This window comes from Colletes latitarsis, chromosome 2 (genome assembly GCF_051014445.1).
Source record: "Colletes latitarsis isolate SP2378_abdomen chromosome 2, iyColLati1, whole genome shotgun sequence".
Taxonomy (NCBI): domain Eukaryota; kingdom Metazoa; phylum Arthropoda; class Insecta; order Hymenoptera; family Colletidae; genus Colletes; species Colletes latitarsis.
In genome coordinates this window covers 9,332,167-9,348,251 of record NC_135135.1, presented here as the reverse complement: position 1 = coordinate 9,348,251, position 16,085 = coordinate 9,332,167, and the positions used below count along the sequence as shown (strand labels likewise).

The following is a 16,085-nucleotide window of genomic DNA, read 5'->3' as shown; positions in this document are numbered from 1 at the left end:
AATTGTGAATATATTTCAATGAAACTTTTTTCTGAAGTAGAGCTCATGGGTACCTACAAAAAAGTATTAGACAACTTTTCTGTAGGGCGTCAAACAAAATTACTAAACATGAAAAATGAATTTTTAAGGAAAATCGACAGGGGGTAGGTGCCTAAATTTTTCGACGAAAAAAAAAAATTTCAAGACATTCTAAAAAAATTATTTTCGATTCCGGGGCTCAATTACAATCATTTTTGGTCAACAGACATACCCCCGAAATCCTACTCAGTTTCGAGAAAAAAATTCCTTACTGAAAATATAATTTCTGGCCATAAACGTCTGCCCGAATTTCCAAGCGAATCTTTAAAACGTCATAACTTCTGAACGGATTGGACGATTTTAATGTTTAAAAAAGCAAACTATGCGTATTTTAGTGTAGAATATGTACAAATCGCAAAAATATTCGAAAAGTTGGTCCTTGACCTCGCAAAATGAGAAAGACCCCATAAAAATGGTCCAATTTTCAAACAACCATAACTCCTACAATTGTGAATATATTTCAATGAAACTTTTTTCTAAAGTAGAGCTCATGGGTAGCTACAAAAAAGTATTAGACAACTTTTCTGTAGGGCGTCAAACAAAATTACTAAACATGAAAAATGAATTTTTGAGGAAAATCGACAGGGGGTAGGTGCCTAAATTTTTCGACGAAAAAAAAAAATTTCAAGACATTCTAAAAAAATTATTTTCGGTTCCGGGGATCGATTACAATCATTTTTGATCATTACACATACCCTCGAAATCCTGCTTATTTTTGTAAAAAAAATTGGTGAAATTGATATTCTTGATTTTCGTCCTATTTTGGCCTCTAGAATCTCCCATTACAATTTTTCCCAGGGGTGGCCGAACTCCCTGTATCTCCTCTACGCCTTTGCAAAAATAACATTTATACAATATTGTTTATTTCTATAAGTCACGTTTTCTCTCATTATTTGAAATAATCAAAACATTTGAGTGGACAAAGTTCGTGAAACACACTGTATATCCGTAAATATACGCAAGAATAGAGCAACGTAATTCGATAATTCACAATATAATAATCAAAATTTGTTAAAATAGGCAAGTGTCCTATGACTTTTGAGCGTAATAAATTCACCGATGACACGAATGGTTGAGAATCGTCTAGAACTGTGCCAAGAAAAATTGTCGATTCATCGCATGAATATTCACCGTCATTGTATCGATACTGTTTTTTCTTCTTCATTTAATTAAGTCAATAAATATGCGCGTATTTAATTGTACATGAGAACGAAACTTTACATAATAAGTTTGAATGGATTTGAGAGACTTTCCCATCGACCTTCCTGTCAGCCAGAATTGGACAAATTTTATTTGCAAATAACGAATAAATATTCTAGATTCATTCTTTGTAGTAAATTTTGTAGCTTTGAAATAGCTATGAAGTATCCAGTAATTTTATTCGACATTTAAAGTTAGTAAATTGACGAATAAAAATTTCAACTGAGACATTGTCTACGGACACATGTTCGGATACAAGGTCTGTGGATGTCTGCATAATCAACGATAGTCACTAAGCTGACTACTGCAAAAACACGAGAGTTACAGTTTCACACACATATGGTCTGTTGTACTTGGGCTTACACGTACATACATAAACTGTTCACAGACAGTCTGTGCATTTTGTTTCTTTTTTAAATGGAAACGAGAAATTGTATATATGGACAAAGTATCATTTCAGATGTATAAAGCATACAAAACAGTCGTTCGATCAACGTGTTCAGAATTTTTATTTCGAACGAGTGTCTGTGGAATGTGAACAGTGCAGATTACAAAAATCGCAATAAAAAAGGAATAATGCTATTGAGTGTTTATTTAAGAATTATGAAAGTAATATCGATGAGCCAGAAAATGTGGAATAGAAGGTGAAACGTTTCACAGTAACATTAATCAAATTTAAAAATCACTTTTCGGTACTCTTACAAACTTTCTACAGTCAAAACTATCTTCTAGTCTCACTTCCTGAAAAACTTCACTTTTAAACTGTAATTAATACTTTTATTGTGTTAAAAATTTCCAGTCGAATTATTGTATAATATTTATTTCTATTATTTTATTTATTTCTATTATAATTTTATAATTTTAAAGATAATATTTGAACTGATTTTTGAAGTACGATAGACGTATAAGCACGAAAATATTCTTGAAGAATTAACAAATTAATGCACTCACAATCAGTTAACTGACTCCCATCGGGTAATTATGATCTCGTATTGCCAATGTGAAAATTACAGGTCGTGTAAATATGTTAGGAATAAAAAAAAATAGTAAGCAATAAAGGAAATATCACACACTATTCACGATCATCCGATACTTTAGACGTCTCGATGCTTTATCTGATAAACTGAACGTTTATTATAACTTTACGAAAGTTTGTCTTCCTTCATTGTACTTATGTCTCGTCCAATATTGTTGTATGCATCGTGATTGTTGGTTATACTTATACAATATGTTCTATATGTGACTCTCTGTGACGAATTGCTTCGTCGAAGTAAACGAGCTGATAAGATAAATGCGAACACTGCTCGACTGACGTTGATATTAATTTTAATGATGCATTGCTTCATTTTACGATCCTTAATCGTTTTATCGCCGATAATGTACTCTATCCGATTTGATTATTTTACAATGATAAAGTAAATCTGAAGTTCGAGACAGTAAAGTAATATTGAATTGATACAGAATTTTTTATTTGATCTACAGCAATGTAGATTTTCTTCTTCCTGACAATTGTGTAATTTGTTGCTTTCATTATACCATTAATTTGTCTCTATAGCTTTTATTCGTTTTCATATCTTTTTCTTTTTTTTTGACATCTTATTGATAATAATTTCCATTTTTTGATAATATAGTATCGATCAATCGAAGATACGCTTTCCGAGTTTATGAGATTCACACAGTCAACTACACACAGTCACATATTTTTACGTTTCTAAAGGAAATAAAGTAAGAGAAAGACAAAATTTACTTATGCTTTCTCGTATGGTTCAATCTGAAAGAGGCTTTAATATTCCACGAAGTCAAATGGTTTATATTACATTCGATAGCAGAATATGTATACATACATTGTATATATCTATATGATCAGTGAATTGACAAAAGAATTATAAAAAATTTGCAAATTTAGAAACAATTTTTAGATGTATATACAGTTATACAGTATACAGTTATATAATGTTATATAACATTAGTAAGTTCATGTAAAGTTTGAAACGTTAGAAAAAATATTGTGAATTTGTAAGCAATTTATTTCACCTTTCCTCATATTAATTTCATTTATTTGTTCATAAAATATATATTTATTTAGAAAACAACGTTAACTATGAGGAAATGAAAATTTCATCACGAATAAATGTTACTTAATTTTCAATCGATTTTTAAAATGTACTTAATACCGACATTCTTAAATCTTAGTATAAGGCAAAGTAACCTAATTTGTATTTATACTGTAATAATTCTGTTGTTAATTTGCAAATCGAAAATGTATTATTGGGTATAAAATTATATACATATTCATTATTCCCTCATAAAATGTATAAATAATATGTACTTAATACAATTATAATTTGAATAAAATTATTATCAATTTATTATACTAATACATTTATATAATTTAAAAAATTTTGAATTATTTTATTCATGTACTATTTTGTATTCTGTAATATTCGTCTTTAAAACTGATCAAGTTGTAAAAAAGTGATCATAGCTTAATGCAAATTAGAGAAAGATGATTTTTAATATGCGATAATACCAGAAAAGAATTATAGAAAATATTAAGAGCACTTAAGAATTACAGTTATTTCCAGGTTTCGTGGAATCGTTAAAAGCAATTATTCTACCTGTCAATAAACCCATTATCATAACAACATTCAAATAGAACTTGACTTTGAGTGTTATTGGTTTTCATCTAAAACAACGTTTTTATAATACTATGTATTAATACGTTGACTGTAACTGCCATGGCAATTACTATACCCAGTTCAACGAGAACTGACAGAAAATATAAACAATGAGGTCACGTGATCGACACTACGGCCGCAAATGATTGGCTGCTGAAGTCGTTCAGGGACGCCTTTTAGCGGCCCCTGAGAAGGACTCCCGCACAATGTATTAAATTCAATCGAGATGATTTAATCACAAGTTACAAATTATATTGCAGCAAATAATACAAGGGCCAGATTTGCGGATGAAAAAGATTTATTTCAAGAGTCATTAAAACACGTTACGATTGAAAATTAGAAAAAAATGCGTTGAACGTGTTGTTAAAATTATTGAACACAAATTTTGGCAATTGGACCATTATATTGTCATTAACTGAATCATTTGTAATTAATTTAAATTCTGATTGAATTAAATGTTGAAATATAGTTTTCCATACCTTAATTTGTATTACCATCTGTCTCCTTATTTACATTATTATGTAATAATATTTAATTAATAATATCATATTAATAGTGAGGATGAGTACTTTTTGTTCAAAAAATTAGCTTCTTTTTTATTATTTTCCTTTCTTGGCCTTTTCCTGACCATTACGTTTCGGCCCTGGTGCAGCTGTTTATGTTTCCTACCAATTCTCCTTGAACAGGGTATAGTAATTCTCACTTCAAACTTGCAACATGAATACTATAAATTAACAGATAAATCTTTGAAACTTTGAATATATTTATTTTTCACGCTATAATATAAATAAATGTAGGGGATGTCACTAAACATGGAAAATTGTCGTAATAGTCATCTTAAAAATTTTCGAACAAAGCCAAGCAATGTAAGAGAATTCTAATATACATTTTGCCTTTAGTCAAAAATATTTGAGTTATTTTGTATTCTGCAAATTATCTGCTTAAGTACTTTCAAAGATATTAAAAAGACAAAGGATGAATTTTTTTAAATTCCTTAGGTACGATCTCTTAATAAGTATATAAATAACTTTACATTTGAAATGTTTTTTTTGAAAACTACAGAATTTTGATAACATTTGTGAAATATTATAAAATAGAATAAATAATGCAACAACAATAGACAGTTGTCTATGTTAATTTTCAATATTCTTATAAAACATTACCTCTCTATATACTACTGTATTATTATTTTTTTTTTAAATTATTTATGTTATGCTAAATTGTTCAATTAATAAATCAGGTTGTTGTCGATACAAAACTTTGTTATAAGATATATGTGGTCCCTGAGTTTTTAATACGGCCCTGTGAGGCTCAACCGCAGTGCACAACGCGCATGCGCCTTCCTTGAAAACTCGATACGTGATTCGCAAGAATCGAGTATACCTCTATGTTGGATAACCTGCAGCTCTTTGTTCGCAGTAGCAACGGTTGAATGTCGACCGCATTTGAGCTCTTACGCTTGAACAGTTTCGTTCGTCTTTCATTATTCAAAGAAGAAAATTCGACACATCGATTTGTTCGACTGTGTCGATTTTACTACTTCCGTTTACATTCCTTTGTGGACAATCGAAATGTAAGTAGCGTTAAAAGTGACTTCATTCGCTGTCAATACTGTTATTCAGCCATGTTTGCCGGTAAATTTAATACTTTATTTTATCGATATGCACGTGTGTACCCACTAGGCGTTCTAGAACGAATTGAAGAGTATTAATTCCCTTGGCACTTAATGTCTGTTGTATACATTTAAACAAAATGTAATAAGCAATTCAGAAATTATTATTATTATTCGTGAAAATAATCGTTTATAGTTTAAAAAAACGTAAACATTAACTAAGAAATATCTGTAGGACAGTACTTGGTGCGTGTTAGGTCAAAGAGGAAAAAACGTTCGACAAAGATGTGTTTGCTTTGTATCATTGTCTTCTGTTGATTCTCAGAAATTGAGATTAAGGTGTACATATACATAGATACATTGGACTCTTTGTATCGATTTTCATTTATTTTTACGAATCACGATTTAAGCTACAACGTAATTGAAATTATTCTTAAATATTATTGAAATGAAAATAGATGTTCCAACTTTTTCTCTATATTTGAATTCTACAATAAGTAGAAGGAAATGTAGAAGTTACCACTGTGCACAGAACGTGAAAGAAACAAGTGTTCAAAATAAATAGTGTAGTGTTCCCGAAACGTGAAGATAAATTCTACCAATTATATTGATGAAATACTATTTTTTAAACATTGTCATAATCCTTCAAGATTGTGTAATTTTAAAAGAATGCTTTCCTGTAACTTTATTTATATATTGTTTTTTTATTTCTACTGTTAGTAGTGTATACTGATAAAATTTGTGTCAAGTATAGTTGTTTATCGTTCCCGATAAATTTAATATCTAAGAATTTGTAACTGTATTTGCGCGTATTGTAACGAAACTGGTCAATCTAAAATAAAAACTTTTGTTAGTTTTATTATTTTTCGAAAAATTTTTTTTTTTATCACTTTTAGTATAATGGATGATTGGGGCGAAGATACTTATCAACATTCTGCAAATGTACCAGATGTAAGTATATACTTTTCTTTTTCGTCACAATAGTGTAATAATTTATTAATACAGGTATCCCTCGAGTTACGCGATTAATTGGTTCCGCGTGAGTCAAGACTCAGAATTAGTCTCTGAAATATTCTGAAATATATACAAACTATTGTGAAATACTTATTATCTTTTTGATTTAAAAACATCATTTCATCTATAATTACATATATATTTTCTTTTTAAATAAAATTGTTCCAAAACCGCGTAACTCAAGTAATGCGTAACTCGAAGAATACCTGCAAGGTCTTATGTTTATACGAAATATTTTTCACATTTTAAAATTAGTTTGCAGAAGGTGGACGTAGCTATGGAAAAGGACGTGGGTTTGTAATACGGAATAACAATGACAATGAGTGGGATACACGCAAACAAGATTTTAATGTCAAGAACACATACAACGATGAAAATAATGATGACAATAATTGGCAACCTAACGATAATTACAATGATAATGATTTTGGAAGATCTGGTAGAGGAGGTGGTAAAAGTTATAGCAATGGTGGCGGCAGAGGAAGTTATAGAGGAAGAGGTGGTAATCAAAGCAGAGGAGGATTTAGAAACAGAAGCGGAGAAAATGATGATGAAAACAGAGGAGGATACAGGAACAGAAGTGGAGAAAATGACGATGAAAGCAGAGGAGGATACAGAAACAGGAGCGGAGAAAATGGTGATGAAAGCAGAGGAGGATACAGAAACAGGAGCGGAGAAAATGGTGATGAAAGCAGAGGAGGATACAGAAGAAACGACAATTATAACGATGGCGATAGGGATGATAATAGAGGTAAACCAAGAGGAAAATTCGGTGGACGAGGAGATGACAACGATGATGGTGAAGGAGATCAGAAACCTCGAGAAATTTATATTCCCCCCGAATTACCCACAGATGAACAATCCCTGTTTGAAAACGGAGTTGAAATGGGGATTAATTTTGATAACTATGATCACATTGAAGTTAAAGTGAGTGGAGAAAACGAACCTATGCCGGTGGAGAGTTTTGAAACAGCGGGTCTTAGAGCCATTGTTTTAGAGAATATAAAAAAATCGGGATACACGAAACCGACTCCGGTGCAAAAGCATGCTTTGCCAATTATAATGGGTGGTCGAGATTTAATGGCTTGCGCACAAACAGGTTCTGGCAAAACTGCTGCGTTTGCGGTTCCTATTATAAATTCATTATTGGAGAACCCTACTGATTTAATTGTAGGTGCTCAGCATTGCGAACCTCAAGTCCTTATCGTATCGCCTACTCGTGAACTGACTATACAAATTTGGCAACAGATTGTTAAATTTTCACTTAATTCGATTATAAAGACTGTAGTTGCGTACGGCGGAACATCTGTTATGCATCAAAGAGGAAAACTCTCTGCGGGTTGTCACATACTTGTAGCAACACCTGGTAGATTGTTAGATTTCTTAGACAAAGGAAGAATTACATTTTCTTCTATAAGATTTCTTGTATTGGACGAAGCAGATCGTATGTTAGATATGGGATTCTTACCTAACATCGAAAGAATTGTGGATCACGAAACGATGGTTCCCTTGGGTGAAAGGCAAACATTAATGTTTTCTGCAACTTTTCCCGATGAAGTGCAACTCTTGGCCAAAAGATTTCTGAACAATTATTTGTTCCTCGCGGTTGGTATTGTAGGCGGAGCGTGTTCAGACGTCGAACAAAACTTTTACGAGGTTGCCAGAAATAAGAAAAAAGAGAAGCTTACGGAAGTCCTGGAAAGGGAAAACGATGCAGGCACTTTGAAAGGTACCTTGGTATTCGTTGAAATGAAAAGGAAAGCAGATTTTATTGCTGCATTCTTGTCCGAAAATAATTATCCTACTACTAGTATTCACGGCGATAGATTACAAAGACAAAGGGAAGAAGCGTTAGCCGATTTCAAAAGTGGAAGAATGTCTATATTGGTAGCTACCGCGGTGGCTGCTAGAGGTTTAGACATAAAAAATGTTTCGCATGTTATAAATTACGATTTACCAAAGGGAATCGATGAGTATGTTCATCGAATTGGAAGAACTGGCCGCGTAGGCAATCGTGGAAGAGCAACTTCCTTTTTTGATCCTGAAGATGATGCACCGCTGAAAAGCGATCTTGTCAGAATATTGAAACAAGCAAGCCAACCAGTTCCAGACTGGTTAATAAGTGGAAACGCAAGCAGAAACTTCATGCCTGGCAAAGGAAGGAGATTTGGTGGAGAAGATATCAGAGATGTATGTATATTTCAAGAATAATTTTTTCATTAAAATTAGCATGATAATATGAAATACGTCTTCCGTAAATTGGAAAAGATATGGAGGTTTCTATGCATGTTCCTTTTCTTTTTTTACAGTTTCAACCAGAAGGAGAACCATACCCCGAAGAAGCGTGTACGCCTTCTATACCAGTCGAACCAGAAGAAGAATGGTAAAAAAAAAAGAAACTGTTCATTTACCTATGCTATCATCGTTTTGTTAGGAAGGTGGTATTAAATATGTTTTGTTATCAATATCACTATATCAGGGGTACAAATAATTCATTACATTCATATAGTATTTATGTCTATATAAAAAGTCACTAATTTACAATAGTACATTTTTTTAGTTGATTTCCATTGTCTACATTTGATTAGACAGTAATAAATGACGTATTTGAATAAAATGTAGACGACAACGTGTACCTCTTTAGAAATAGGTTAAGTATGCGATAATTCGATGTTATCTTCATTAATATGACAGATCTAATTTAAAGAAATGATAAATAATTTACGAAAGACGTTTCATCTGCATCTTTCGATACAGTTTATCGTACTTCTCCATCGATCGTACAAATGTTAGTTTTTAAGAACAAATTATTATGAAACAAAATCATAGAAACGGTACTTTATTTTATAAAATGATACTCTCTAATATTATGTTAAGTGTTTTATACGTTCCTTTTTGTAATAAAAAAAAAAATTAAAAATGTGTTTAGTATTTATTTTTAAAAATTTTTTTTTTAATTTTTTAGACAAACTAGAATTATTGAAAATATAGTTTCTTAGTGATTCTATATTTTCTAATTATTAAATCGTTATTCCATAGAAATATATTTTTAATCGAGTGATTTCTTTATCAAATTTATTATATGTATAAATATTCCATTAAAATAATTATTATTATGTGACCACCCTTGATTTTTCTCCATAAATATCCTGATTATATTTTGTACAAATTTGAAAAATCTATTTTAGTTCAATATAAACGACAAGTTTCTCGTTTGATTACTTTCTGTTGGTTTTTATGAACCAGGAATGCTGTCTCGTACTACAACTACTTCGATGTTTTGTTAGAAACAAATTTAATTTTTAGTATTAACTGTAGTTTAATTAAATCTTTAGCTAATTCTTCAAAAACTATCCATAAAAGCAAATTGCCATCTGTTTTTCGTTTCATAGAATACGGTAGAAGAATTTGATCCATTAAATCTAAACCAGTTTTTAGAACGAGTGACGAATATCGACATTCACTTATATTTTATATTCGTTCGAATCGTCGGATAGTAACTATGTACTCTAATTTGCATTTAATATATCATATCGAACATTGAATACACTATTTCGATAGCATACGTGTTGTATGTGCATTTTTGGTAAAATTTAAAATTTCATATAAAATAAATAATTTTGAACTTTTTCTTTATGATTTATAAATATCACATATCTTTAATATTTTTAATTATCCTTGCATTCATTATTCCGAGTACACAAAAGACAGAATTATTTACACAAGGCAGAATTATAATAGTTCAATATTTCAAAATTTTCTAAAGTTAAAAGAAAATGTTCTTGATTAAATTTAACCCTAAATAAAAATAATATAATAAACGACTTCTAATTGATACACAATTTATAAATGTACGAATTTTGTAAAAACATATTACTATAAAGTTATTTATTTAAAATTTGGAAAGCAAATACCACAATTTCAGAGATTTATAGAATTCTTAATAAGATTGTACAAGTTTTGTTTTAAACATCACATTTTCAAGACAATTACTGGAAGATACCATACAACATCAAGTATGATATAATTTTCAGTACAAAATAGAATAAAATATTCTTGTGTTAGTGTCTGTAAAGTTTATGGAAGAAGTACAATTTTTCTGGTTATATGCAAGATTATGTAATGAGTGTTTATTCGATGAAAATTAATTGCAACCAGTATAGTACCCATGTATAGTTGCAAAAGGGTTAATGGATGAAGCAGCAAATGAAAGATCAACCGATTCTTTTTTTTTTATATTATTTTTCATTATAGTTTCTAATGAAAATGAGTTCAATCACGATCTTATTCGTATTAGGTTTAAATTTACGTATTTAACTCTCGAATAGTTCAATGGAGGTTTTCGTTGAACGAGTTCTGCGTTGTTATAAGTTAGGTTTATCAATAAACAATGTATATCTTCGAGAAAATCATTTTGTCGTTCCTTTTATCATACTAATAGGAATGCCGAAAAGATACTGGGATTATTTATTTTCTCCACTGGTTTGAACTCTTTATCGTTCAAAATGTAATTTTTATTTTGTTACCACATTTACAAAATTATATACAGGGTGTTTGGCCACCCCTGGGAAAAATTTTAATAGAGGATTCTAGAGGCCAAAATAAGACGAAAATCAAGAATAACAATTTGTTGATGGAGGCTTCGTTAAAAATTTTTAACAATTAAATTCCAAAATTTCAAATCGTTCTGGAAAAATTATTTTCGGTTGCGGGGGTCAATTACAATCATTTTTGGTCATTATATATACCCCCGAAATCCTACCCACTTTCCAGAAAAAAATTCGAGTAAGTGCTGAAAGTTTTGGGTGAAAAAAAAGACTTTTGAATCGTCTTGGAAAAATTATTTTTATTTGCAGGGGTCAATTGCAATCATTTTTGGTCAACAGACATACCCCCGAAATCCTACTCAGTTTCGAGAAAAAAATTCCTTACTGAAAATATAATTTCTGGCCATAAACGTCTGCCCGAATTTTCATGCGAATCTTTAAAACGTCATAACTTCTGAACGGATTGGACGATTTTAATGTTTAAAAAAGCAAACTACGCGTATTTTGGTGGAGAATATGCACAAAGTGCAAAAATATTCGAAAAGTTGGTCCTTGACCCCGCAAAATGAGAAAAACCCAATAAAAATGGTCCAATTTTCAAACAGCCATAACTCCTACAATTGTGAATATATTTCAATGAAACTTTTTTCTGAAGTAGAGCTCATGGGTAGCTACAAAAAAGTATTAGACAACCTTTCTGTAGGGCGTCAAATAAAATTACTAAAAATCAAAAACGAATTTTTAAGAAAAATCGACAGGGGGTAGGTAGGTGCCTAAATTTTTCGACGAAAAAAAAATGTTTTAATTAATTCTGAAAAAATTATTTTCGGTTGTGGGGGTCAATTACAATCATTTTTGGTGAATAGACATACCCCCGAAATCCTACCCACTTTCTAGAAAAAAATTCGAGGTGTGAAATTTTTCGACGGAAAAGAAAAATTTCAAATCGTTTTGGAAAAATTATTTTCAGTTGCGGGAGTCAATTACAATCATTTTTAGTCAATAGACATACCCCCGAAATCTTGCGTATTTTCGAGAAAAAAATTCAGTACTGTCGGAACTTTAAACGTTAATAACTGTTTAACGAAGCCTTCACCAACAAATTGGTATTCTTGATTTTCGTCTTATTTTGGCCTCTAGAATCCCCCACTAAAATTTTTCCTAGGGGTAGCCGAACACCCTGTATACTAGTATCGAGTTTTTTTAACAGAATGATGACAGTTTTATAAAATCCACTACTTTTTATTTATTTATAAAAGAAATTTTGCTCGCGCCATGAAAGACTTCAGCAGATTTCAGGGTTAAATAAAGTCGCGTTTAGATTCATTACACTGGAGAAACATTGATAATGTAATGAAAAATACGAGAACCAATGTTTCAACCAGTAAATCGATTTATCTGACGTGCTAAAAGGATAAAAGAGCTAAGAAAAAATGTTGATACGTGAAATAAAATTCTCAACCTCCGCGAGTAAACGAAGACGAACCGATTCGATGGTATTTTAGTTAATTGCGAGATACTATAATTTTAGAAGAAAAATTGTGTACATACCATCGTTCATGGCCATATCCATCAAATGCAAATCCTCGTCGTTGAGAAGGGATGAAAGGAAACCATCGGTAGTTTGATTGATCGAATCAGAAGTTGGTGTATGATAGTACATCATGTCGGTCGGTTCAGATTTATAAGCAGCTCCACTTTCTGTTCCAATTGGTTCGCTGCTGTTTGTTAAATTCATTGATGTTGCCACGGCTGAACCCAGGTTCGACGATCCACCTGTGGCAATGAGTATTTCAGATTCAAACGATGACGAGCCAAATAACAATTATTTAATTACAGGCTGTGAAAGTAATTGTAAGTCGTATTTGATTATATTTACGACTGTGAATCGATGGAAAATAATGTTACCAATCGGAACAGGGGACAAAGTATATTTAATTCCTCAGGTACGAGACGATTTTCAATATCAAGCGATACGATAAAGCTTGTCATTTAAATTGTAACGATTTTTGAAGGAGATACGCGACAAGGTCTTTAGGTGATAAAATTTGATTCATAAAAATACATGGTTAAGCGTCGACAACTAATGAAGGTTTCTGGATTAGTACATAGCATGGACGTCGTACTTAAAGAGTTAAAAGCATTCTTTTAATCTGTGACATCATGTTTGTATTGCTTTAAGAATTATTTGAATCCGGATGATCTTGAAAGTTTTGGTTAGTTTTGAATTTTCTTTATATTGAAATTTTCAGATAATTTACCGTAATAAATGGAATATAATATTCTTTTTCGTTAAAAAGTTTCATAAACTGTGATTGTCAATTTTCAAGAAAGGACGATTTATATTGTTCTAAATTTGTAGTTTCTATACCATCTATATTATTTTTATATTAGTGTTTTGTTCCTCTATATGTATAGAGGAAGCATGAAGTATCAGTGAGATAGAAACACGAAGCACGCGGCACTCGAGATATCGAGAGTTTACTCCGATTATCATTTTTTTTACAAGGTTGCACAATATTGCACTCAATTTTTTTTATTTGTAAGATACGAAGGTCTACTCTCTGATACGATGTTAATTAGACACTTGGCAAACGACTGCAATTTTTTAAAAGCTTTATAGAAAGTTTGTTAGACCGTTCTTCTTTCGATTTAAACGCTGTTAATCAAAAAGTTGTCAAAACTTTATTCTATTTCAGGACTTGATAGAATTTATGTCTATGTGACGAATTTAAATTGCATTTACCAATTAAAAATTTCTCGAAATCGTGAATTAAATGGTTATGGTTTCACAATAATAATAATAATATGTTTTATGTCCGAGTTCCATTCAATAGAATATAAAATATATAAACTATAAGTTTATAATTTGTAAATTGTAATTATCTGTATTATTCGAACTACACAAAAAAAAAACATAAGAAGCCTAACTGCGCGTGAAACTTGTTGACATTGATTATTATCGATTTATACTGTTTAACAAACCATATAAAGCGATATGAAACTTCTGGCGGATAAGGTTGTAATGTTTTTTAGTAGTTAATCAAAGTGTAGATAGGAAGATATAACCACGCCATTCAGAAGTTAAACTTCCGATGTTTACATTGCCACGGAAGTTCCTAAATGGCAAACTATTATGTATAAAAATTTAAATTTAATCCTTTTAAGTAGGTATGTTTGGCACTGATAACACTAGTCAAAAAATTGTAAACATAGTTGTATTCTTTACGATTAAGCTCTGTTCATTTATTATTATTATATGCTTATTGAGTTGATGGAGTTCATGGGCCATTTCTATGCCATGTTCCTCAAAATAACGTTTCTAAATACTAGTTAAATCGATGTTTTTTGCTCAGATATAGTGCACCAAACAGCATAAAATCTTGCACAAATCGTTCTACAAGACGACGATAAGTTTAGGAGGAACAATAGAATTCTCCAAAACATTTTTACTTCACAATTTTAACAAATTTTTGATTTCGAGATCAAGGTTACCTTTATATTATATTAGACAGGAAAGGATTATGGATTCACGTTCAATTTTAACGATATCCAAAGGAAAATAAGAGTTCTTAAGTGTTGCCAGGTGTTTGCTAAAGTTGTTGAATTTTGAACCATAATTACGTTTGAATAAAGTACCATCAGATTTTGAAAGTTTCCAAAGACATAAATTTTTACATTTCCCTTCTATATTAACCTGTTAACCAAGGAATTAACTTTTGTTCCACTCGTTTCACAATGGGGACTTTTCTCTTTGCAGTGAGAAGCTTTGAATTTACTTTGACAAAATATTTTATGACATATTTTGAATTTCTATGACGAAAAAGGTCATCGTGCTCATTAAAGTTATCTTCTTGGTATGATGAAATATTTTTCAAGTAACCCATTTTTACGAGTGCTGCAGCAAAATTCTCCAACTTTTTTCACATCATCCTGCGCGCAGAGTTAATATTATAATATACATGAATTTATCAAGATCAGACATGTTGCATCGCGACTCTCATGAAACAATCTACGATCAATTTCGTTTGCATAGAAAACAGCACTTTTACGATGAGAAACTGGCAAGTAACAGAGTAATAAACTGCTTCATTTCCGTTTATGTGCTCCTTGTTATGCTTCTTAATACATTGACTACCATAGGGGTCACTGGTGACCGGCACTTTAAACTTACAACGTCTTGGAAATCTTATAAAATTGTAATTAATACTATTTTAATTATACGAGGTGTGTTCAAAATGTAAACGAACTTTATTTTTCTACTTTTTTTGGGATTACATATGAACTATTGGACCTTATCACTTTCGAAGTATTCTCCTCCCCCATTGATACACTTATCCCAGCGGTATTTCCACTTCCGGAAACAAGCCTCGTAAGCAGTTTGTGGGATGTCTTTCAGAGTCTGTGCCGAATTTTGTTTAATTTCCTCAATTGTGCCAAAACGTCTCCCTTTCAATACTGATTTTAGTTTGGGGAACATTAAGAAGTGTGGGAAAGAACAGTCATGTGATTTTTCGCACGAAATTTCCGGATTAACAAGGCAGAATGATAAGGTGCATTGTCATGGTGGAGCAGCCATGAGTATTCGCGCCAAAGTTCGGGCCTTTTCTTTCGCACCCTCTCTCTCAAACGCCTCAAAACTTCAATGTAATAATGACGATTAACTGTTTCACCTTGAGGTAAAAATTCCTAATGCACAACTTCTTGAAAAGCAAAGAAAACGTTTTGACATATTTGAGGAAATTAAAACAAATTCGGCACATACTCTGAAAGACACCCCACAAACTGCTCACGAGAATTGCTTCCGGAAGTGGAAACACCGCTGGGATAAGTGTATCAGTCGAGGAGAAGTATACTTCGAAAGTGATAACGACCAACAGTCCATATGTAAGCCCAAATAAATTAGAAAAATAAAGTTCGGCTACTTTTTGAAATGACCTCGTAAATACTGTAAAA

At 31.4% G+C, this 16,085-nt stretch overlaps 2 protein-coding genes across 7 annotated transcripts in view; one reads left to right on the top strand and one right to left on the bottom strand.

Moving 5' to 3' along the window:
• The window catches only part of Cnc (NFE2 like bZIP transcription factor cap-n-collar), a 166,823-nt gene that overhangs the window by 27,883 nt on the left and 122,855 nt on the right, over positions 1-16,085 (bottom strand). For all 6 annotated transcript variants that reach the window (XM_076781832.1, XM_076781800.1, XM_076781815.1 and 3 more), the window contains exon 7: positions 12,681-12,905. In XM_076781832.1, the coding sequence (XP_076637947.1) occupies positions 12,681-12,905 (225 nt within the window). The remainder of the gene's footprint in view (positions 1-12,680; positions 12,906-16,085) is intronic.
• On the top strand, positions 5,227-8,981 carry Vas (ATP-dependent RNA helicase vasa). Its single transcript, XM_076781881.1, has 4 exons — positions 5,227-5,529; positions 6,465-6,519; positions 6,838-8,772; positions 8,892-8,981. The coding sequence occupies exons 2-4, from the start codon at positions 6,469-6,471 to the stop codon at positions 8,967-8,969; spliced, it is 2,064 nt and encodes a 687-aa protein (XP_076637996.1). The 5' UTR covers positions 5,227-5,529; positions 6,465-6,468; the 3' UTR covers positions 8,970-8,981.